This window comes from Platalea leucorodia (genome assembly GCF_965183815.1).
Source record: "Platalea leucorodia genome assembly, chromosome: Z".
Lineage (NCBI taxonomy): Eukaryota > Metazoa > Chordata > Aves > Pelecaniformes > Threskiornithidae > Platalea > Platalea leucorodia.
The window spans coordinates 14,781,008-14,805,541 of record NC_138858.1 but is presented as its reverse complement, the minus strand read 5'-3'; the positions used below and the strand labels follow the sequence as shown (position 1 = coordinate 14,805,541).

General features: G+C 38.9%; 2 protein-coding genes across 3 annotated transcripts in view; one reads left to right on the top strand and one right to left on the bottom strand.

The window, feature by feature from the left end:
- WDR70 (WD repeat domain 70) overlaps window positions 1-22,131 on the bottom strand; it is a 139,439-nt gene extending 117,308 nt beyond the window's left edge. Inside the window, exons 1-5 of the mRNA XM_082336772.1 lie at window positions 22,056-22,131; window positions 21,902-21,964; window positions 21,600-21,683; window positions 19,827-19,941; window positions 15,487-15,688 (exon numbers count right to left, since the gene is read on the bottom strand). Coding sequence (XP_082192898.1) covers window positions 15,487-15,688; window positions 19,827-19,941; window positions 21,600-21,683; window positions 21,902-21,964; window positions 22,056-22,077 — 486 coding nt within the window. The 5' untranslated portion in view covers window positions 22,078-22,131. The remainder of the gene's footprint in view (window positions 1-15,486; window positions 15,689-19,826; window positions 19,942-21,599; window positions 21,684-21,901; window positions 21,965-22,055) is intronic.
- Window positions 22,132-22,245: 114 nt separating this feature from the next.
- Window positions 22,246-24,534, top strand: part of NUP155 (nucleoporin 155) — a 41,393-nt gene continuing 39,104 nt past the window's right edge. For both annotated transcript variants that reach the window (XM_082337224.1, XM_082337221.1), the window contains exons 1-2: window positions 22,246-22,952; window positions 23,954-24,115. Coding sequence is in view for 1 of the 2 variants with exons in the window: in XM_082337221.1 (XP_082193347.1) it covers window positions 24,065-24,115 (51 nt within the window). In the remaining variant the exon portion in view is untranslated. The remainder of the gene's footprint in view (window positions 22,953-23,953; window positions 24,116-24,534) is intronic.

Below are 24,534 nucleotides of genomic sequence, written 5' to 3'. Positions count from 1 at the left end.
GCAGCTTCTATTAGTTCCTATGCTATGAGACAACTCCCAAGAGGTAAATTAATGCAAATTGCATTAAACTACATAAACTACAGCTGACAACTATTATTTTTTGACAGGATAGAACTAGTTTTCATAACTATCATGTGATTTGGGCAGATGCTCATTTAAAATAGCATTATAAATAGCATAGTTATAACTAATCTAGATTTAGCGACATTCATCTTACTCTAGGGAGTTAATATTTTTGCTGAAAATGCAGTGAATTAGTTGACTACTGCTCATTCTGCATTCAAACACTGATTGCAGTTTCTTATTTGGACTATAAGACTTTGGGAAATCACAGAAAACTACCATTAGGCCTTCTCATAAATTCACTGTCTATTCAATGTATCATAATTGCCTTCCCCAAGAAAAATATTTTACGGACAGCAACTGGACTAAGCCTTGTACTATTTATACTATTAATTTAGATATAATTGAAAGGATCTGCCCTTAAAAGTGCAGCTGTTAAATGCAGACACTTCCTTTCTTACTCTATTACTTACAGGCTTGCATAATCACAATACAAATACAAATATTTATTTAATATTTTAAAAACCTATTTTTCCAAGATTCCTCTTCAGAACGGAGAAAAATATGACATGGAGTCATCAGAGATAGGGATATAAGCAGGAAGGGGACACAGAGGATCAACAGGATGCCTGATCCCTGCAAAGCACATTAGGAAGAAATATCAATTACAATATAGTACAGGTCTGTTGCAGAGAAAAAACAAAACCAAAGCCTCAAAACAACTGGCTGCCCTCACCTAAGAAACTGGTGAGACAGCATTTAATCACAGAACAGAGGAAAAACTCTGGAGGACTCTGTGAAAAGAAAGGTAATAAATTCCAAGTTAAAACAAATGAAGTCATTAAAACAAGTTACGATGTCACTGGCAGAAGAGAGATCCATGTCAGAATTTTTAAAACATTTTCTATTGAGTTATACTGTGAGGTTTACTCTGGCATCATTATTTCTAGAATTTAATTTTGGATGACATGCATATTTCTATCCACTGAAGTCAGTCACAAAATTATCACACACTTCCACGTGACCCAACATTTCACTTTGTGTGCCCACACACCCATGTATGTCATCTAAACGAGGCAGGGAAAACCTGAGGAAAAGTAAACGTATGAAGAATACACAAGTGATATAAAAAGAAGCAACTAGCCATAGGAGTTTATATCTTCTGCAGAATTTTTATATTTTCGACAGGAAAAATTAATGGAGTTAAAAACCAATTTATTTTTTAGACGGTCTTAAGACACAGAATGCTTACTAAGACCAAGACTTAATACTGTAGGACAAGAAGGGGTTGTCTTTACAATGATTCAGCACTCTGTGTCACAGTGGTCTTGTAAAATAGGCATGTGCAATCTGTAGACACAATAGATGATTAAGCTAGGTATTTTTTCTTTTGAGTTTCCCTTCCTGATATTTTTGGTACTCAGCAGAAAAGGCAATAATACAATTAATGTATGTAAAGAAAGAATGTCACTGAGAAATACGTTTATTCTTATATTTAAGACAACAAGAGCAGTTATGTCATGACATGTGCTTTGCAAGACATGTACACTGACTACTTGTACTGAAAAAGGTTATAAATCTGGTAGCACTGAAAGCCAGCTGATCCCTATAGATGTGGTTATAGCCTGATATGTAAGTTTACTTTCTTTGCAGAAAACAGCATGTTCCAAGACACCCTAAGTAACAGGTTGGTCAGAAAAAGGCAGATAAAGCTCTATAAATCCAGATGATGCATGAAACTTGGAAGATTACCACCTTGAGAAAGAAAGTTCTCACCCCAATTTATACTTTAAGTGAAGCCTAGCATGTTCTTGATATATACAGATCTATGTTACATTACATCTTAACAAAAATGTTGAAAAATTATAGTTTGAAAATTGTGCCCTAAAATTCTGAAAGGCCGAAGAGTTGTTTCAAGTGCCATAATTGTTGCCATTCAGATGTACTTCAAAAGTTTAAGAACTAATTACTGTTTTCGCCTTCTGCTTAGAATATTCCCAATATGAAGAATGAGAGTTCACCTCTTCGAAAGAATTGCAAATTCATCCTGAAACCTAACACTGACATGGTTTTCCTTTCCAATTGAACTGCCTGCATCAGCCATCACATTTATGGACAGTTTATTTTTTGAATGAAATCTAATCATTTACTCCTAATTCAGCTTTTTCAGTCCTGTCAACCCAGCATTTTCATAAAATTTGCTTTGTACCTGCACATGTGTAGCCAAACTGCAATATTTGTAAGCAAGACATTTACTCAACCTGCAGTAACTATAAAGGCAGACTTCAAAGTAGGCCCAGAGATGAAGGCTCAATAACACACAGAAAATCTGTCACCCATTTTTGGTAGTTGTCTTTTGGAGACAACGACTAACAGCAAAATAAGCAGGCAATCTCTGTGTATTCTAAGAAAACTAAGTCTTCTATTACTTTCATTTCTGCTATTTCAAAACAAGCATGAACTAGCACAGTTGTATACTGAGGGGTCAAGGAGGCTTTAAGTCCCTTTAATTAACTTTGACTAATGAGAAAATGCTGAGTCACAGGACACAGCAGCAGAAGTGTACTACTTACAGACCCTTTTTACTGTGCTTGCATTTGTTCCGCCACAAGATTTTGTTTTGATCTGAAACTCCCAAGATTTAGCATCATCATTGTTTTCACAAGACCAAACAGGTAAACAGTGAACATGGTGAGTAAGACTTAGTCACCTGGTTAAACTTGGAAAAGAAGGGTGTCCTGTTCTGGCCTGCATGCCTCTTGTTTGTTTTCCAATATAGCACTGGATAAGATACAGTCTGGGCCTGATCCCACTATGTGATCAATACAAAGTCACACACACCACATTATATACATACTTGGTATTACAGAGACTGAATACATTTCGGCCCCAGTACAGATTTTTCTTCCTATACAAGAAAAGGTCTAAAGAATGAAGTACTTCAATATGCAAAAGCTATATGGTCAAACTTAGTCGAAAGATCTTTCATACTTTTAATAAATTGAAATAAAAGAAAATTAAATCGGACATGGGATGTGTCTGTTAAAAATTCAGCTCTATTTTCCTACTCTTTTTAAAGATGCAAGCTGCTGCATAAATCCCAAGTAACTTCTCCATCCTCCAACTCATCTTCCGAAGTTGACAATTCCACTTTTTACCAGGAGGGAAAAAAGAAAAGAGCCATAAGTGTAACCTAAGGAAATATTTTAATGTTTTTTTGTCTTTAAATTTGAAGAGGGAAACAAAGTATTAAGTACTATGGTTTACATGCACTACATGGTAGCAAGAGAGCGGATAATTCACATAAGCTAGTAGAGGCAGACATTAATATAAAAATTGTCATAATTCATAGGATATTGCAATGCTAATAAAGGTTCTCAGCTCCTTCTGACATCTGAAGTAATCTACAAATACACATCATACAGTAACTGACAAGAAACTATCACCTATACTGTGGTATTTGTGAAACACTTGACTTACAAAAAACAAGTCAAGCTTTCTAGCATTTCCATGCAACCAACTCACGTATTGGTGAGAACTCTAGCTTTTGCTTTCATTCCAGATATGATTTGAATTAATTAATTGAATAGTTTACTCTTCAAAACCATTTTTTCCACGACAAAAGGTTTGGTCATGCATAGAAAAATAAGTTCTATTCCTGATTTCTACAGCTCTTCCAGGATTTATTTCCTGCATTCATACTCATTATTACATGAAAGATCACCTACGGAGCCTCTATACTGTAAAAGGGACACCGTGACTCAGTCCAGCCCTTAATTTAAGACCTTGTGTTTCACCACATGAGAATGTACACATGCTCACTGCAATGAATTCCACACATCTAAACAATCCCAATCAAAATCTTTACATAGTACTATTTACTCCGAGAACTGGTTCCAAGCTAGCTGCTAAAGAGGGCTGCAGAAACTATGCGAGACAAATAGAAGTTCCATGAAGGCTGGTATACATCTAAGATGTTTTCACTGCCCTCTAGTGAAATTTTAGGAAAGGAGGAAAAAAAATATTGTTAGCTGGCAATATTTGGGTTAAGGTGTATCAAAGAAATAGGACATTTTTTACGTCGAACATTGACTGCATCTCATGTAGACAAACTCAAACTTGTGTATCAGCTAGGTAACTCGTATATAAATTGCAATGGAGACACAACAGCAGAGAATGAACAACCTGCTCATGCCTCTGCAGCGTGCTCCCTTCGTAGCTACCCTGTGAGGAGCTCAGCGCTGTCCCAAGCTGCCCAGAATGCAGAGTGATTTTTTTGGGAGTCCATTACTGCTCTCACACAGACACACAGAAGACTGCTCAGTTCTATGAGCTCCTATTTGCATCTTGAGAGCACACTTTGCTGCAAAATACCATACATTTTTATTTACTAAACACTGGTAAATTAATTAAACCCGGAAAGAAAAATGGAAGTCACAAATCACCTTCTTTCTGTTACTAGCAAACTACAATTTGTCTGTATCTTCTGTCTCATCAATAGTGTAAAAGCAAAGGTACCATGCTGGTAGTTCCACTGATGATGCATACTCAGTCCCATTTACAAAATCGGAAGTCTGTGTCTGTAGTACCACTGAAGTCAACACAAGTATTTAGCTGGAAAAGGATCTCCAACCTTAAATAATCATAGAATCATAGAATAATTAAGGTTGGAAAAGACCCTTAAGATCATCAAGTCCAACTGTTAACCAAGCACTGCCAAGTCCACCACTAAACCATGTCCTCAAGCACCACGTCTACCTTTCTTTTAAATACCTCTGGGATGGAGACTCAACCACTTCCCTGGGCAGCCTCTTCCAGTGCCTGACTACCCTTTTGGTGAAGAAGTTTTTCCTAATATCCAACCTAAACCTCCCCTGGCACAGCTTGAGGCCATTTCCTCTCGTCCTGTCGCTTGTTACTTGGGAGAAGAGACCGACCCCCACCTCACTAGAACCTCCTGTCAGGCAGTTGTAGAGAGCAATAAGGTCTCCCCTCAGCCTCCTCTTCTCCAGGCTAAACAACCCCAGCTCCCTCAGCTGCTCCTCATAACACTTGTGCTCCAGACCTTTCACCAACTTCGTTGCCCTTCTCTGGACACGCTCCAGCACCTCCATGTCCTTCTTGCAGTGAGGGGCCCAAAACTGAACACAGAATTCGAGGTGCGGCCTCACCAGTGCCAAGCACAGGGGCACTCTCACCTCCCTGGTCCTGCTGGCCACACTATTCCTGATAGAAGCCAGGATGCCATTGGCCCTCTTGGCCACCTGAGCACACTGCTGGCTCATGTTCAGGCGGCTTTCAACCAACACCCCCAGGTCCTTTTTAGGAACCTGACCTGCATGAGATAGGTATTTGTTAGCTATTTGCATTAAGCTCTATTTTAGGAAACTGAACAGAAAGCTCCCTTATCCCTACTGCATAAAGGTCCTGTCTGAACTATTTTTTTTTATATTGGGATGTAAAGGTTATATAATTTATCACCTTTTCTTGCACATGATGCTTATGATGTGAAAGTAACTTTTGCTTTACCAAGTAATGTTTTACTTGAAAACCAAATGCTACATCTAACTCACCTGACTTTTCAAACTACATTAGGGTCCTCATATAAATAGATGTAAAAAGCCTTCTTTTTCAGTTTTCTTCTATCTTATCTCTCGTTAAGTAGGTATTCTTTGAGACATTTCAAAAAGTTTTTCTACAAAAACAACAGATATAAAATGGATAATTTTCAAAATTAAAATAAAATACTTCTAGTAGAGTAAAGGAATAAACAGTTTACAAAAATGCAACAAGTGCACTCACTGGAATCCAACTAAGAGCTTTAAACTCATTTCGAAAGCCTCAGGACTGGACCATGAAAAAAATCTATATGAATGATTCTTTATGATTCTTCAGTTCCTTTGGAGAAAGTTATTCTTCTGGTTTATGAAAGGAAATCAGAAAACATTTGTAACACACTCCCATAAGATTTGGTTATATGAACATTTATCAATCCTCAGTTACAATGATGCATCGAATAAATGTTTATAAATAGTAGACAAGGTAACTCAGCAAAACACTATTCAAGATCCTAATAATTCGAAAATAATTGTATTAGGTATTAAAATACAAAAAGAGATAAGCGGGAGTAAAGGAAGGAAGTTCAGTATGACTGTTGTACGATCTGGATAGTGTTAGCATCAAGTATATATAGTCCCTTTATACTGCTAAGTGCCCACCTGCAAATAAGAGATGCCATTACAGCAGTTGTAAAACATTACATGTGGTAGTCTCACATTCATAAAAATCCAAAGCCATCTTTTAAACAAACAGCAGACATTCCAAGAGTCAACAAAATTGCTCTCCAAGGATACCACTGGAGCAGTCTGCAGTTCCAACAGTTTAACATAAATCATTTGTTAATCGAAAATCCTGTGAAGACTTGTTTTGGAAAGGAAATGTAACTGCATGTCACTTACACTCTTCTTTCAAATACAGCCCTTCTAAATTATTTAATCATCCCCACCATAAATATTTCAAATACTTGTTATCATTCACTTCATGTTCCTCTTCATTCAAGCTAGAGTTCTCTATACCTGTATTTCTCATTATTCTGTTTAGAGCATAAACAACTTTTTCTAAAAGATAACACTCACGCCAGATACAAAGAAAACCTGCTGTCTTCCATTTATGTATTCCACAGTGATGCCAACAGTGTTGAATACAGTGTTAGTATCACTGCTAGCTCCCTTTCCAAATTTAGAAATGTTTTATATATTCTAACACTGATAGAAACAATATGCTATTTGTGCTTCTTTATGTAAGTACATTGGAAATTTGTTGAAATTGCCAACAAAAGCATCATGTAAGAGGGTAGTCACCACTTTCTTTTCACTGTGTAAGCATTCTCAATAATTTCATTTCAGTCTCTTCATCTGCAAAGATCCCAACTTCTACTGGAAGTAATGGAATATTTCAGATCAGATGTTCATATACCATTGCATGAATAGAATTTCCTGACATTTCCAACTATGTATTCTTGTTAAATAATACCATATTGAAAGTATGGTCTTGTGACTGAGATACGCATTTAGAATATGTGCTTAGAAAAACTTAGAAATTTTTTTCTTAAGAGGTAGGTCACAGAATTGTACAGCCTCAAGGTTACCCATGACTTAAACATACCTGACAGGGAAAAAAAAAAAAAAAAAAAACAATTTCTACTCTCCCTCTAACAACAGCAGAAGACATTAGCTTCCACAAAATCTTCTGTCTATACAGAAACCAAGGGTCTCAGGGGAGATGAGCATGAGGTTCCCATGTTTCAAGCATGGGAGATTCTACAGCCACTGTGTATCTGGCCCAGAGACGAAGAACACTTTGCATCACTGTTAGCAGTTCCCTTTCCACATACAAAATGGTACCAGCAGCTCCTAAATAAGCTTTCTACAAGCTCCATCAGGTCAGGCTGACCTAGTAACGGGTCTCTAAAGGAGCTGGTGAAGAGTAAAAACAGGACATAAGAAGATCTCTGAACTTTGTTAAAAAGGACAGTAGTAACAATAATTACGTTCTATATCACATTTTATTTAATACTATTAAAGTCACCTCTCTCTAATTTTTAAGTACCTTGAAGTCAACAAATATATACCTATTAATTTTCTCATATAATATTTCTAGAAACAAACTCATAAGAGCAAGTATCTATCTGTAGAGGTAACATTCTAAAACTTCTCATATTCAGTCATATTACTGACTAATTAAAACAAATACCATGCCACCAAAAAGGCATGGCATGACATACAGCAGAGAAGTCTCAGCCTTACTATGCTCTGCAGAATTGATAAATACAGATCTTGTAAATACATTTGTTTTCTCTGGGGACAACTGGTAATCACAAACTCTGGGGCATTGGGTTGGAGAGGAGAGGAGCAAATACCCCACGCTTTTTTATGAAAGGTAAACATTCCCTAAGGGAATTACCCTGTTAGCTTCCTCTTGTACATTGTCCATATGATGCTCTCAGTTTCTTATGTTAAGTATTCCTTCCCTTCCAGCTTCTGACTGAATCTCTCACATTCTTACACTGCGCTTTGTTATACAAAATTTAGGCATTTGATTTTGTTTTCTTTTAATTTTTGTGAAGCTTGCAAATCCTTTCTAACTCACTTCTGATATAATCTTTCTGATTCTTTGCAACACCAGTAACTACATCAATGATCATTAACAAAAATTCCATGACTTGTTCCAAGTTTAATATAAAGAAAATATGTTTTCCTGATTTTTACAGCAGAAATACTGTCAAGACCAAAGCACATATTATGCATATACATGACAAAAGTATTTTCCTCGTGATTATATAGGAAGGTAACACAAAAGGGAATTGAAAGCAACAGTAATTGCTACCAATTTTTCATCAATGCATCAATGACTAGAAGTAGTTAAAAAATAATGCCTCTCATCCTCAAACCCACACTTTTCTGTCTCTGTTGCACACACAAAAATTGCTTTGTTCAGCTTACTTCACTTTTTCTTCTTTAGACAAGATGAAACATGACTGGGTAAATAAGATTCAGCAGTTACCAGGACAGACAATCCTCAGCCTAAATGTTATAACTCTTTAGGACGACTAAAAATTCCCATAACATTTATTTATTTTTACAACACCATGATTTTTAGCCTGGTACCATAGCCAAATTCTAATTGGAGCAATTACAGTCTACTTAAATTCTCCATCTAAATCAGCAGGAAATGGCTTTCTTCCATTCCGAACAAATGAGTATTACTGGTATGTCCTGTTAAACCTCTGCAAAAAATTTAAAAGTGTCTCAAAACAACTCTAAAACTTGGAATACGGCTATGTTATCATTTTGGAAATACGCCGAAATCAGAGTACAGCCTTGGAGAGGCTCAAGGCTGTACTTGTTTCAGGGACATAATTACAACATGATTAGTATCCCTTTGGTACTGCAGGGAGAAATAGTTCTCCATTCCAAAGGAGAATCAACTGTAACTAAGCTCCAGACAGAAGATAAAGCCTTGTAAATCCATCTGGCAAATTCTTCCAACAACCACCTCTATACTTGTTACGTCTAGTGAGGAAAAGTGTCACAAGATGCTAGCACTCCATTAAGTTCTGTTAAAGATCTCAGCACATTTCCTAATGACACGTAGAAGAGAACATTAATAAATACACACTCTCTCACTAATGTCTTTTAATAGGTGTCATCCACTACCTTGAAAAATGCTTACGTCCTAGATTTAAAGCTGTCCACCTACCAACCCTGACATGACTGCTTTGGCTGGTCTCCTGTCGCACTCCAGCCAGATTTTATTTTGATTGCAGAAACACTGGATACGCTCCCAGTGCATCTTCCTAGGGCAAAAAAGTTGGCAAAGACTGTACCGTATCTCCCAACCTCAAAATTTACATGAAGTATTGCCCTTGTTAAGAATCTGCCCTCTGAAAAACAAGCTATTTTCTCTTTTAGAACATCCCTACTTGGAAGCAAAAATATTTTCTTCAAGTTTTCCAGAAAGGTGTACTTTTGGGGATAGAAACCAAACCTGAAAAGCTTCAGACTACAGGAGATGCCCTGCTTCCTCCCTCCCCTTCTCAGCTTACAACCATGTGAAAAACTGGCACTGGCGATCCAACCAGGTTTTTACACCGGTAGGAGAAAAAGCACTACAGAAAAGCACTGATCACAATTCAACAGACAATAGACAACAGTTCACACAATAGACATAATTCAATAGATCACAACAGACAACTCTTCTTCTCATTTTACTCACTTCCCGAATTAATGCAAGCCTTTCATATAAAAAGGAAAACTATAACAAGAGGAAAATACCAGAGGGAATTGATACCAAGTGTACATATTGTCCTTAAAATATACTTGATACAGCAGTATTCCTTACACCACTACAAAACAAGCACAGTAAAATATTTGTGTAAGTACTTATAAGCATATTGTGCCTTGTTAGGAATCATCACTTCTGGCACAAATGGAGGTGAATAAGTATGAATAAGTAATGAAATTAAAAAAAAATAAAATTAAAATTAAAAAAGTATTTTTATTTATTTAAAAAAGTATTTTTATTTATTAAATAAATTAAAATTAAAAAGTAAATAAATTAAATGAATAAGTAATTAAATAAATGAATAAGTAATTAAATCTAAATATTTATTTGTTAACTATAACTACCATCAGTACTAACACAGAATTTAATCAAACACAGAAAAATGCTTTATAACAGCTACCACAACGACTTGAGTATATAAAATGAACTTACATAAATTCAGAGGAAAAAGTAACTCAAGTCAGAATTCACAGATGTAATACAGTATCTATGTCTCTCCTCAAAAATTTATGCTCAGTTTGTATGACATGTAAATGTAAATTACAGAAATGTGTAATACTCCAACACTAACAGTGCTGATTCAAAACATTCAGCAATTAACTACCGTTATTCATTTTCCTATAAAAACACCAATAAGGTACGAAAAATTCCCATGAAGGATAATAATCACCAGCTACTCCTCCCACCTGATGATTATTCAGTAAAATACCCAATGTGAGCTGGGCAGTCCTGGGCCAACCCCAGACTCAAAAGATGCTGACCTCACAGCAAGCAATTTTGACAAATGTCTCTATCGACAGTCTCTCATAAGAAAGCAAAAACAACTGAACAAGCAATGAGGGAAAAACACTGTTCCTATAACAAAAACCATATCTAAAGTCAGGCTTGAGAGACAGTGGCAAGCTACCAGGGCAAAGCCAGTATTTTGATGCATTTTATATATTATACAAAGTTCAGAAGACTTCAGATTACAGAACTGCAACTCATATAACTATTAAAAAAAAATTTGTTTCCTTCAGGGTCAAAAATATAGATACTTGTGTTTTAAAGAAATTACTTCAGCAGCAAAATATGATAACAAACGAGAGACAGTCTCACAGCACATCTGGAAACAAAACAAAAGAATTATTCAATGGAGCTTTCCATTTCTCCTCTCCCAGTTCTGCCCCCATGTGTACCAACCACAGCCTGATGTACAAGCAAGAAAAAGGAATCACAGAGTTCTCATAACAGTAACACCTGCCTTCCTTGGGGCTCACAGGATCATACTGTGATCACCAATCGATCAACAGGAAATCAGGAAAGCACAGCTGCTTCCTGATTCCCTTCACAGGAAAGAAAATAACTGAGTTCATGAGCAGCAGTAAGGGGAGGCTCTAGACCCCAAAGGCCTCTGGCATCCACGCTGACACAAAATCTTCCCAGATATAAATTAACTGTTTAGACTGAAAACCCACAAGTCTCATATTTCTGTTGCTCTGCTTATTCTCAACCAAATCTATTCTAGACTGTTTTGTAACTATTGTCTTAAGTTCAGACGAACTTAAATCACACCAGTCTGCAAGTTACCTTTCTGTCTGAAACTTTTCATCAGGGTCTTTTAACTCTGGTTTCCAGTAACTCCATTTTTTCAAGCCAGTTGTAGCATTATTCGAATACATATAAATAAAAAATTAATACCACTATCTTGCTAGAAATTAAAACAGTCAACTAGCAGACAAAGCAACTACTGAGAAAGACAGGTTGAAATAAAATCAGCTGTTTCTACACATTGTTTTCCCTTTGGCATTCTAGAGAAGTTTACAGAACTAAAGCAAGAGTTTCGCTAAACAAGATGCGCTCTGCCGTTTGGAGAGAGATAATGAAAATAAATTATATTCAGTACTCAGAATCCATAAATCTGATAGGCATACAAGCACTTATATAAAATTTTTTTAAAAATCCATCTCTCATTGGCACACGACAGTCATCAAGTTAAAGTAACAATTCAGTTACTTTTTCCAAAGTTATTTACATGTATAATAGACTGCATTTTAGAGATTTCAGTGCACAAATCCCTACTAAGGTGCAGCCATCTTTGATGGAGGACAACAGAAATTAGGTACACAGCACACTATAGCACAGAGGGATTAAGAAGAAATAGATATTTTCTATTATGTTACTGATAACTCCGTCTTCTCTTCAGAAGCTACCTCTACTACTAAAAGCCTTACCCTGTTCTGTGGAACATATGTATTGCTTCCAAAAATATATAGTCTTAGCACTTAAGAGATGTTATGCATCTTCCTGCAATTTGTCAATTATTAAGTAATACTTTTCTCTCACACTGCTATGCCACGTAAATAAGTGTTCAGCATTTAATTATTTTCTCCTACAAGACCTCATTTCTTCCATAAACATGAACATATGAAGGAGTCTGCTACAGCTTTGTACTAATCTGTAGTTCAAACATAATTACATTTAGGAATCTATATAGCACTCACTACTGAGACAAAAGAGATGATTATACCATAAACTGGAAGAGTAGTATGTATAGGACTCTTGATTCATGTGAACCTAATAAAATTACTCAACCAAAATTACTCAACAAAAAAGATGTCAAAGGATGCCAGCCTTCCACTGATGATGCAATAAACCAGATGTTGAATATTTAGTGTATTTCCATTATAGCTTATTTGACCAATGTGGTGAAACTTTCTTAGACACAACTGAATAATTTTGCTAATTTGGGATAAGTACGCAAGACGATTGCCAACACACTTAATTGAAAGGAGTATATATATAACTACAGAATGGAATTACAGCAGGCTAAATATATAATGCTTTTTACTAACCACAGAAAGTGACACCTCTAACGGACCATGGAACCATGGGAAAAGTTTTCCCGAATTTTAATCCAGCCCTACAACAAAATTATGGTCCAACCACAAGCTACTTGTATCAATTCTCATTTGCAAAAGAAAACCCAAGTAATTTCTGGCATGAGTTACAAGAAAAATTTAGGTATAAGAAGTGAACCACCGTTATTTAGCTGATCTGGTAAGTGTGGGTTTTAATCAAAATTCTCTATGATTTTGCAACACATGCAAAATTCTCTTAATTATTAGGAAGAACAATCTAGAGATACTCAGTTTAGAAATGAACTTAATTCCTTAAGACCCTGACAAGAAGGCAATCCACAGAAACATAACTTCCTTTTTTTTTTTCCCCTAAGACAACTGCTGCCTATAGTTCTGGTGTTTTCACGTTGTTTAAGAAAATAAGTAAGGACATAACATAGGAACAAAGCAATGAACAATAAAGTCTGTGTAGAAAAGATCAGGATGAATAGCTACAAGAGATTTCTGATGCAAAGTTTTGTGCAATAGTTCAATGAAATATTAGCAGACATGAGGCGTAACCTGGGGTTGCCAGGATATAACATGATTTCAAGTTTACACTGTTTTATCTTAGTGTCATATACACTGACATCCTTTGAGCACCTTGGAGAACTTTTACTCTCCCAAATGTTAAAGATACCTGGCAGGACTTGATTCCCAAGCCTGGTTGTTTCTCCCTGTGTGACTTCAATTATTCAGTGCTATAAGGCAGTTACAAGCTTCAGAAGTGCTGAGAGCAGAGCAAAAGATTGTTTTTTTTTCTCCGGGAAGAGAAATGGGGACAGCTAGGGAGAGCTGTGATTTATAAGGGCATTCTGATGAGACCCCAAAGAAAGAACAAAACACCTGTGTGAACAAGCATGCATTTTGAGATTTACCACTTCCTAGTACATACATGCACAAAGTTAGCAGCTTTTAAAAGGCACTTTCAGAAGTTGTTGTTCTTTGTGTAACATATTGTGGGTTTTTTCCAAAATGACAAGCATCTGGGTTCACCACAATCTGTGTACATGCTAACACTCTGGATGATACTGAAATAGGTTGAAAAGTATTTAGAGACAAAACTCAGCAATACTAAAGATTTCCTTCAGCATCAATAAATGTAAGTACTTTTCAAGACAGGAATTATTCTTCTGATTATCTGTTGGAGACATTCATGTTTGATAAAATTTTTTGATAAACCACTGTATTTTAAGATTACTATGAGTTGAAGATGTATGAACCAGCACACCTGAGATGGAAGAACAGATGAAAACTGGCAGAAAAGCAGTAGTGACTTCAATACAACTGATCCACAGCAACTGAAATCTGCTCAATTTATGATGCCCTCAGGAATATGGACTCACTCCACAGTGCCATAACAGCTAAAAGTTAAGAGAATTCCCGATACAGATCAATAGTAAGTCGTAAGTTAACTTAAGCCTTACAACGTTCTCAAGGAAAATTTGGAATTTATCCGCAGATGGTTTCCTAAGATAGAACAAGTCAAGCGCGGGGTACAGATGAGATCACAGGAGATATGGTGCTAAAATGTACAATTTGATAATTAAAGAAATCCATATGCAACAGTAAGTCAAGCAGATCAGACAAAGTAATAAAAAACTCTAAGGCATCAGAATTTCCTAACACTTATCCCCAGGCAGTGGGGGGGGACAACAAACAAAAAACACCACAAAATTGTGATCATACAAGGTTAGGCTTACTCTAAAAAATCAGTTATGTCATTGCTTAAGAAGTTCCTCTCATTCATTTTGAGTAGTCTAAACCTATGTTTTAAAGTTCACAAGACGCAAGGTAAGAGATTTTATAGGAAAAGAACAAGCTGAACACCTAGTCAAAACTGAAGAGGAATTGACAAGTAACCCTTAAGACACCTGGGAATTTGTTTTTTAGGATTAGGTTTATATTTGTGTAACAGGACATAGAGTTTTTTTCTGCTACAGAACAGTTCAAAACAGCATAAGGCTGTTTTTACAGGACTCCTACCATTGTTGCTACAAAACAACATGGAAACTATCATACAAAATCCACTGCCACACAATACTAAATCCAGGAAGTTTTGGAGAATGAACATCATGCCATTAAACTTTTAACTAAATAGAGAGAGATTCGTCCACTGAGTATCTGCGATACCCAAGTTAGGCTATTAGGGGTTTTCTTGATTTTAACATAGATAGAAAAGACAATCTATATTCAGTCTAACAAACTGGTCTGGCATTTATTTAGATTTAGAAAAAAAACAAACCAAAACAAACAAAATGGAAAAAAAAAGCCCTCAGTTACCACAGTTCATTTTCTCAGAACAGTTTTGGCACAATTGTTCTCCCTAAATGCAAGTCCATTTCTACCTCCTCTTCCTTGTAAAAAAATCTACACATGCACTGGGAAACAAACCATATAAAATACTTACATACAATATTTATTTATATAGTTCTTTTGTAATGTGAAAACAAAAGAGAGTAAACAATATATAATAATTGATTATTAATTTCCCTTGAGATTCACATGCATATATCCTGGTATTTTTAAATGAAAACAATCATTTGCATTTTTTGAATACTCATTAGAAAAAACACAAAACAACTGCCTTTCAAACAACAGTCATACTTCACCTGCAAATTCAATTATAAAGGAAAGAGCCCACTTACAAATTAGGGTCCACTCAAAGCATCAAAACATTAAAGAGGAACAAAATACTTACATTATCTTCCTCCTCTGTATCATCATTGTCATTATCATCATCACTATCCTTGAACCCAGGTGGAAGTGGTGGCCCAATGAATTCATCATCTTCATCATCATCAGTATCCTCAGCTGGACCTTGAGCAGAAGTCTGGGATTGCATGGAAGGACCAGTTAACTCTTCATCTGAGCTGCCTTCACTTTCACTACAGGCTGTCTCTCTGCATGGAAAAATTTTGAAAGTCACTATTTCAAGAACATCAGCACTACCATAGGAATTTTCGGATAAAAAATGTTGAGCATTGTTGTAAATTTGTAAACACTGAAATTAGCAGCAAAACATAAACTATTTTTTACTAACACAATGTAGGCCCACCATCATCTCGAAAGCATAAGCAAAGCTTTAAAAAAAGGAATACCACAGTGACAGTTCAAAAAACTGGACAAAATAAAGAAAAAGTTAGACAGATTGCAAAAACAGCAGTACCACATCATTAGTATGGATTTCAATATTGCTTAGAAGCCAACAGAATATATTGTTACAGAGCATTTTCAAGATTCTGCTTCAAGTTGCAGTTTGTGCAGATTCCCTGCACCTCTGTTGGCTGGGTGGAACTCAAAACAGTAATTGCCCAGGCTCACAATGAGAGTGAGAACAAAAGCATGGCACTTACTTTATAATGCTGGTAAAGAATAACAGGGAATCAGTATTGAATATTTAGTCGAAAATGACTGTCACAAATCTAGATTCTAAAAGTTACACTAAATTATCATTTTGCTGTTGTCCAAATCAGTTGTGTGAATACATTATTTTTGGCATTGGCAAATTTTGGAAAAGTAAGTAGAGCTATTTAGTCCACGTTCATTCAGTTTATTAAAAATAAATGTGCTCCCTCTGCTGGTAGTTATCAAGCAGGCGGTATTCAAACTGGCAGAAGGCCTAGAAGTGATAAGCAGAAATCTCTGCCCTTTGTCTAGATACAGTGTATCATTACAGTGATACCTTGCAGTGGAAATCAGATGTTCCTTTCAGATCCAGTGAGATAAGCTCAAATTGCAAGACTTTGTTTGGGAGCTTATATTTTAAGAGCATGAGTTTTTAAGTGGGCAGACTGCAAAAGGTAGTTTAACAAAGAAAAAAGAGTACAGAGGCATTGGCGTTTTTTTTTAAAGTTCAGGTTATCACTTAGAAACTATAATAAAAACACATAAATTTAAGAATATAATAAAGGATTAAGAAAATATTTTCTAAAGTATGTGACAGAGAATGCAGCCCAACTGCACCCCCCAAACCAGCTGTACAGCAAGCAGGTAGTAGGTTACAGAGCAAGTACTTGTGTTGGACAAGCAACTGAAGTTCTATTTTAGGAAGAAATCAAAACAAACTAAAACCAACATGAATTAGGTCCTCAGATGTTACAGTGATGAGAAGGGTTTGCATGCTTGAAAGCTTGTCTAATTTTTCCAACTCTATTTACTAGCCTAATAAAAGATATTACCTCTACATACAAACTTTGTTTTGCATAGTGATGAGAAACATTTAAAGACCTAGACCAGGATACAATTATCTAATAAATTTAACTCAAATAAAAAGAGCTTCTCCTACCCTACAACAATGGGGCAGTCAACATTCTTCTACCAAAAGGAAGCTTTTCCAGCATGTGAGGAACAGATTGGGACGTTCCAAGTTCTTCAAGTCAGGTATCCCCAAAACTAACAACTTTATAATACTATGTGCAAAAGTTGTGTTTTGAGAGTCGATATGCATTCCCAGACCAGCAAACCATGTATCTTGTCCCCAAAAGCCAAACTATTTAATTAGTTTTGGAACGGAAAAAAACAGACACTGTAGCTGCCACTAAGAAAAATGTATACAACATAATGATTCAATGAGGCCTTTCCAATCCTGGAGTCCCAGATTTTCAGATCTTTCTATATACACCCAAGAACAATACCTAGCTTCCTTCCTAATTACCTATCCTTATCATTCCCTCATTTGCTAGGAAGGACACATTGATCAAATCAAACATTTCAGTATTGTGAGGGGCAGTGTAATCACTCTGCATGTGAAATGGCTAGAGCTGCAGTGCTATTTTTCACCACACTCTAAGCTTGGCAGGGACAGCCAAGTACTCCAGCTACAGCTGCTGGCATCCTCTGTCCTGACTGGAAGAAAGTCAAACGTAAGAACATCCCAAAGTAGCCAGACCAAAAGCCCATCTACCCTTCTGACAGCAACCAGGAGCGGTGCTGACAGAACGGACAAAACAAGTGGCGTTTCCTTAAACTTTCAGCCTTACAGTCTTACTCTACCAGGGGCTGTAAAGAAAGAAAAACCAGTTTGCCAGACCCTTTCCCAGGATTCAGAGAAGTGTAAGGAATTGGTTTTTGCTTTCCCCCATTACCTCCTCAGTAAGTGAAACAAGCTGTAAGAGGAAAAAGAAAGCTGCATTAGAGCACAGATGGCACACAGGCAGGGGAAATAACAAAAAACATTCTGAGAGTTGTGCAAGTATGTGCACGTATCCCCCCCATGTGTTCACTCTCCTCACATCATCCACCCTGTTTTCTTAGTTCTTTTCTCTTTATATACAAGCAGATGCTTTCATTTCACAAAGCATTATTATTATACTTATGTGTAAATATTTAAGTACCATAACTCTGGTAAACATTTCTCTACAGTAGAGTAGCTCAAAAGCAAAAAGAATCAGTAGCTGTTCCTCACATCTTTTTGGACTGACTAACCCCTTTTTAACAATTAAGAAATTAGTATGAGGGCTACTGTGATAGCTAAAAGTACTTGGGATTTCAAAAAAAGTTATATTCAGGAAAGTGTTGCCATTCTCAGAGAACAGAACAAGCTACATATATAAGTTCATACTAACTAAAATCTACATTATAAAAAGAACTACTGAGAGTCCTATATTTCAGCCTTAAATTGAAGGTTGTAGGATTGTTCCTCTGAATTAAGGCTGAGTCACAATGGCATGTCTCCTTCACTAGCTTCCTGTTTTTAGCACTAAGTACTAAGCTACATATCATATTTTACAAGGAAATATAAAACTTCCAGGAGAGCTTTTCATGTCACGCCCTCCCTTCTCAACACTTGGTAAAAACAAAAAAAGAAAAATAAAACTTAATATCAGCAGAGCGCTGGTGAGTTACCAGAGCCTACCTAATAACTCAGAATACTGAAAGGTATTTGTTACCTTCCTTTATACAAAGTCCCTGGAGTTCTCTTCTGACAAGTTTGCCAGCGAAATGATATGACTAGAGAAAGGCTCTATATCACCTGACCGCGTTTCACCTTAGCATTTGTTTTAATTGGTTCTTTATATTGAAGTCACCCATACACAGTACACAATCACATTACATTTAAATTCTTGTGATCCTTCATTATTTCACCAGATAGGTATCTAAGATCATCAAAAGCAAATGGGAGCACGGAACTTTTTTCCCTCATGCACAAGACATAACACAGGATCTATAGGGTAGCATACTGTGCGATCAGTTATTTCAGTGAGAGTGCATGGCTCATTTGAGTTTTCCATAGAGCAACAGTCAAAAAGTAAATTTTGTAACAGAAATTTCTTCACGGTCTGAAACACTATGAGTTTGTTTATAATAACCTACCACACAGAGACTCTATCAGCCCATAAGATACATATATAGGTCTACTAGAGTCTTGTACAGGTTATTAGACTTCCATAGATACAGAAACCTAAAAATTTACAGTGCACTGATCTCTGCAATCCCTGCCACGCAATGGAGTTGTATGCCCCCCCATTACCTTCAGCTACTTTTGATTTCCCAGCATTTCAGAATTCAAACTGTCAAAGCAGTAGCATTTATTGTTTGTCAATAACAAGCGAACATTGGCAAGTTTGAGAATAAATTTTAGACTGAAGTCAAAACAAAATACTTTCTCAACCCCATCACTACTCTATAGAATGTGCATACAGAGGCTCTCCACTTTGCTTTCTTTTTCAGCAGGCCTGAACAAGTACATTCTATCTACAGGTGAGAACAATAGCTGCTCATTAAGTCAGCACAAAAAATCCACAGAAAACACTGTTCTTATTTTTTAAAAAAGTATACCCAACAGGATTAGAGAGGAGACTGCAAAACTGACTATTAAATATACATAATGTCAATATTTACAAATATTGACACAACATTAAGAAAGCATAGCTAAAAAAATTTAAAAATCAGTATTTCCACTGAAATACTTCAGATAACATAGACACATTCACAAAACTTAAATGACACTCATACTCTCGAAAAATAAAAAAAAAACCACCAAAACCCCTCTTCAGATAAGAAAGCTGTTACATGGAATCTCCCACCACATCTAAGTACCTTTGGGTTAATGTGGACCCAGCTCCTGTTGCACTGGATGCTGAAGCTGATGAATCAGCGCATAGACTTCTAAACTCTTTTTCAGCCTGGTCTTCCTTCTCTCTTTCACGAGCCTCTGAATATGCAGAGCACATAAATGACAAATAATCAAGACTCTTAGAAAATAATAAAATTAGAGGCTTGCTGAGGACAGAAAGACAATTTTCCTCATTTTCAGTGCTATATGAAATATTTGAAAAGGCAATAGCAAATAAAGGATTTCATCTGAAAATAGATTATTTTTCCATATAAATTAAATTTCCATTGCTACTGCAATGATCACTCAGAAAAACAAAACATCACAAGACAAATGCAAACACCTTCCAGTTGTTAGTTTGTACATGCTATCAAATATAAGTTGATCGTATCAGGATGCTGATATTTCAATATTTTCAACACTGCACTAAAACAGTACGATTACTTCAGAGAGTTCTTGAAGTTTTCATAGCACAGGGAACTGTATTAGTATGTAAGTATACAAAGGTGTAAGTGAACTCTAAATACAGTTTATGGAAAATAAATACAGAGAGCTGTTTGTATTAAGGGTTTATTCCCACTTCACTTACTGAAAAAGAATTCCCGTGGAACACTGCAACAAAATCAAAGTAAAGAGAACCTTCCATTTCAAAGTATAAACAAGAATGGTGGGATTATGACAGGGTAACAGGTACAGCTACTGGATTTCTAAAAGTGCTTGAAGAACTTCAATTCAGCAGAGAAAAGTTACTTTCTCTCTATACAAGAAACATCACTTTCTTTTTTTGCTCACTACTTGTTAACTAAACTAAAAAGAAAAACATGTTTTGCAGCAAAGCTAGGAAACATTTTCTTCTGTAGAGAAACACAAACACCTGCAAGATACAGGACCAGGAAACATATTTTGATCTCAGTTCTTTTTATCCACAGTTCAGGTAGCAGAGGAGACATTTCCAAAAGTTACCACAGGTATTCCAAAAAGCTAAAAGTCAACAGTGTATCTTAAGAAATCAGAAAATAGAATGCTCACATTACTTCACCCCCACAAAAAGCTGTAAAACATACACCTTTTTGATTACTATATTCTGAATTCCAAAATTTGTTTCTAAGTTAAACAGCTGAATTACATACAAAGCTTTGTCATTTTTTGTAAAATAATCAATCTTACAAACAACAAAATGCATTGTGCTTCCTTTATGGGTAAGAGCCTAGAAACCTTTGGGGGAGGGGGGCAGGGAGGGGACACACTCAAGATGCAGTTCAAGATGTCTTGACTTATGTCAAGAACTTATGTTTTCTTAATTGCCACTTAGCCACTCCCAGCATGGCACAAGACAGAGACAAATTTGTGGGCTGCTATATAACCTGCTGTTTGGTATAAGACACACATTTCTCCTTTGTTATTCTATTCTCTCTAGATTAAAGCTGACTGTACCAACTTCTCTTCCAAAATAAATGCACAGCTAAGTAAAAGAAAAAAAGTCTTGTGTTCAAATTCACCTTTTTCCTGTATCTCTAAGCTATGTCTCACACCAGGGACCTTGCACATGCACACTGCTCTTACACACTCAGACAACATATGTAAATTAATAACTTTACTATTTACCAAGCTCCAAGCTGTTTAGGACTGTCTCCCTTGAACAAAACTGCATTCGTTGCTCTAGAAGGCCAGTATGAGACACTTATAAACGTCACCCCAAGACAGAAAAACAACACGCGTTTTAAAATGCATTAGCTGACAACAGTCGCCTTTCTTACCCAAGACCTTCCTGCTCCTCTCCACTGCAGTTCTTCTCGTTTGCTCAAACATGGCTTCGAGGTCGAAAGTCCGAGCTTTTTTCCCTGAAAATGAAGAAAAAGGGGACTGGAACACAGGCTCACCCTGGCCACGGGCACTCCGGCAGCTCCAGACCGGGGGGGGACAGGCACGATCGCTTGCTTTCCACCTCCAACCGCCAGCCTCCCCCGCGGCTCCCCACCAAGGGACGCCGGCCCCAAGCAGCCGCCCCCCGCGCCCCTCAGCCGGCCGCCCGGCAGCCCCGGCCCGCATCGCAACGCACCGAAGCCGGAGAAGCCCATGGTGGCCGCCAGCTCCGGGTCGGGTCCCCCCAGCATCTCAGCGTCTGCAAGGAGAGGGGAAAGAAGACCACGGGGGTCAGCCGGGGGCACGGGGCGGGCTCGGCTGGGCCCGGCCCGCGCCGCCCCGCCGCTCACCGCCCTCCGCCGCCGGCTCCATGCTGCGGCTGCCCCGGAACCACAACAGGCGCCGGCAGGAAGCGGCCGGGCGCGGCCCGAGGCGCCGGGGAAGCGCCGTCCGCCAGCGCCGCCCCCCGGCCCGGCCCCGGCCCCGCGGCCTGTGCAGCCTCCCGGCTGCGGGCGCCGGCCGTCGGCCCTGTGCCGCCCTCCGTCGCTGCTCGGGGGGCCTCGACCAAAGCTCGGCAGAGTCCCGGCACGTCTCGAGCTGGAGGGGACCCATGAGGGTCACCGAGGCCAACGGCCTGCTCCTCGCAGGGCCGCCTGGACATAAGCCACATGACAAACGCGTCGTCCAGACGCTCCTGGAGCTCTGGCAGGCTTGGTGCCATGACCGCTTCCCTGGGAGCCTGTCCCAGGGACCGACCGCCCTCTCGGTGAAAAACCTAATGTCCAACCTGACCTTCCCCTCATGCAGCTTCATTCCGTCTCCTCGTGTCCTGTCGCTGGTCGCCAGAGAGGGGAGATCAGCACCGCCCCTCCGCTGCCTCACCCTTCTCTTTTCCAGGCTGAGCAAGCCAAGCGACCTCAGCCGCTCCTCCTGACTCTTGCCCTCGAGGCCTTTCACCATCTTGGTCACCCTCCTCTGGACGCACTCGAGTAGTTTGATGTCCTCCTTACGCTGAGGAGCCCAGAACCGCACACAGCACTTGAGGTGGGGCCACACCAGTGAAGGGTGGAGTGGGACAATCGCCTCCCTCGTCCAGCTAGCTGTGCTGTGCTTGGTGCACCCGAGGACACGGTTGCCCCTTCTGGCTGCCAGGGCACACTGTTGACTCATATTCAACTTGCCATCAGCCCAAACCTCTGGATCTCTTTCTGGATCTGGCTGCTCTCCAGCCTCTCGTCCCTCGATCTGTACGTATAACCAGGATGACCCTGTCCCTGGTGGAGAATCCTGAACTTGCTCTTGTTAAATTTCATGCGGTTGGTGATTGCCCAGATCTCCTGTCTATCCAGATCTCTCTGTAAGGCCTCTCTACCCTCAAGGGAGTCCACAGCTCTTCCTAGTTTAGTATCATCGGCAAACTTACTTCATGTACATGCAATTCCTGCATCCAGATCATTTATAAAAACATTCAAGAGCACTGGCCCTAAAATCAAGCCCTGGGGAACCCCACGGGTGACTGGCCACCAGCTTCTCAACCTTGAGAAGATGCAGGGAGAATTTCCCACTTTGCCATGTAAACCCTGCGGGGTTTGGGACTTAACTTCAGGTTTTCCATTTGGAAAGCAGGGTGGGGGGCAGTGTCCTGTCTCATGCCAAGTGCCTCTCCCATAGATGAAGCTTTCCAGAATGGGCACTAGACCGATCCAGGAGCAGAGAGTCAGTGCAGTCAGAACAGCAAACATGATTTACAAAGCAGAGCCATTCCTTGAAATCCAAGTGTATTGGGTCTGGCTGAGATGGAGTTAATTTTCCCCACAGCAGCCGTCACAGTGCTGTGCTTTGTATTGGTAGCTGGAAGGGTGTTGATAACACACCAATGTTTTGGCTGCTGCTGAGTGGTGCATCAAGGCTGTCTCTTGGGAGGGGACATAGCCAGGACAGCTGACCCAGACTGACCAAAGGGATATCCCATCCCATGTGACGTCCACTCAGTAATAAAAGCTAAGAGAAAGGAGGCGGGGGACGGCATTCATTGTTTTTACAGCGTTGGTCCTCCAGAGCAACTGCTACACATGCTGGAGCCCTGCTTCCCGGGGGGTGGCTGGACGTCGCTGCTGATGGGAAGTAGAGAATAAAATCTTTTTGTTTTCCTCTTGCTTTTCCGCACGTGGCCTTTGCTCCTGCTTTCACTAAACTGTCCTTATCTCGACCCACAAGCCTTTTCTTATATTTCTTCTCCCCTGTCCAGCTGAGGTTGGGGAGTGATAGAGCGGCTTTCGTGGGCACCTGGCATCCAGACAGGGTCAACCCACCACAGCAAGTTTCACCCAGCCCTGGGACTTCCTACAATCGTTTGGGAATGCCTACGCTGTCCGGAGAAGACACATCACTTAACAGAGGCCCAACCTTGGTAAGTTAACAATCCGCTAGTCACATTGATGTGTCATGCCAAATGGCGGCAGAACAGCAGCCATGCCGGGTCAGTGCGGTGTAAAGGTGATTTAGTCTGTTCCACACCGAGGCTGCAAACAGAGGCGCTGTGCACGCCTTTGATGGGGAGTCCCCTCACTGTTTTTGACTTGCGTCACTACACACAAAATCTGTGTATGTTTAAATAGCTCTGATGTATACAGTCCCGCCACAGTATCACGTCAGGCTGGCAGTATGAAGCAGAGCAGCTGAGGGAGCTGGGGTGGTTTAGTTTGGAGGACGCTGAGGGGAGGCCTTGTAACTCTCTACAACTACCTGAAAGGAGGTTGTAGTGAGGTGAGGGTCGGTCTCTTCTCCCTTGTAAAAAGCGATAGGATGAGAGGCAACGGCCTCAAGCTG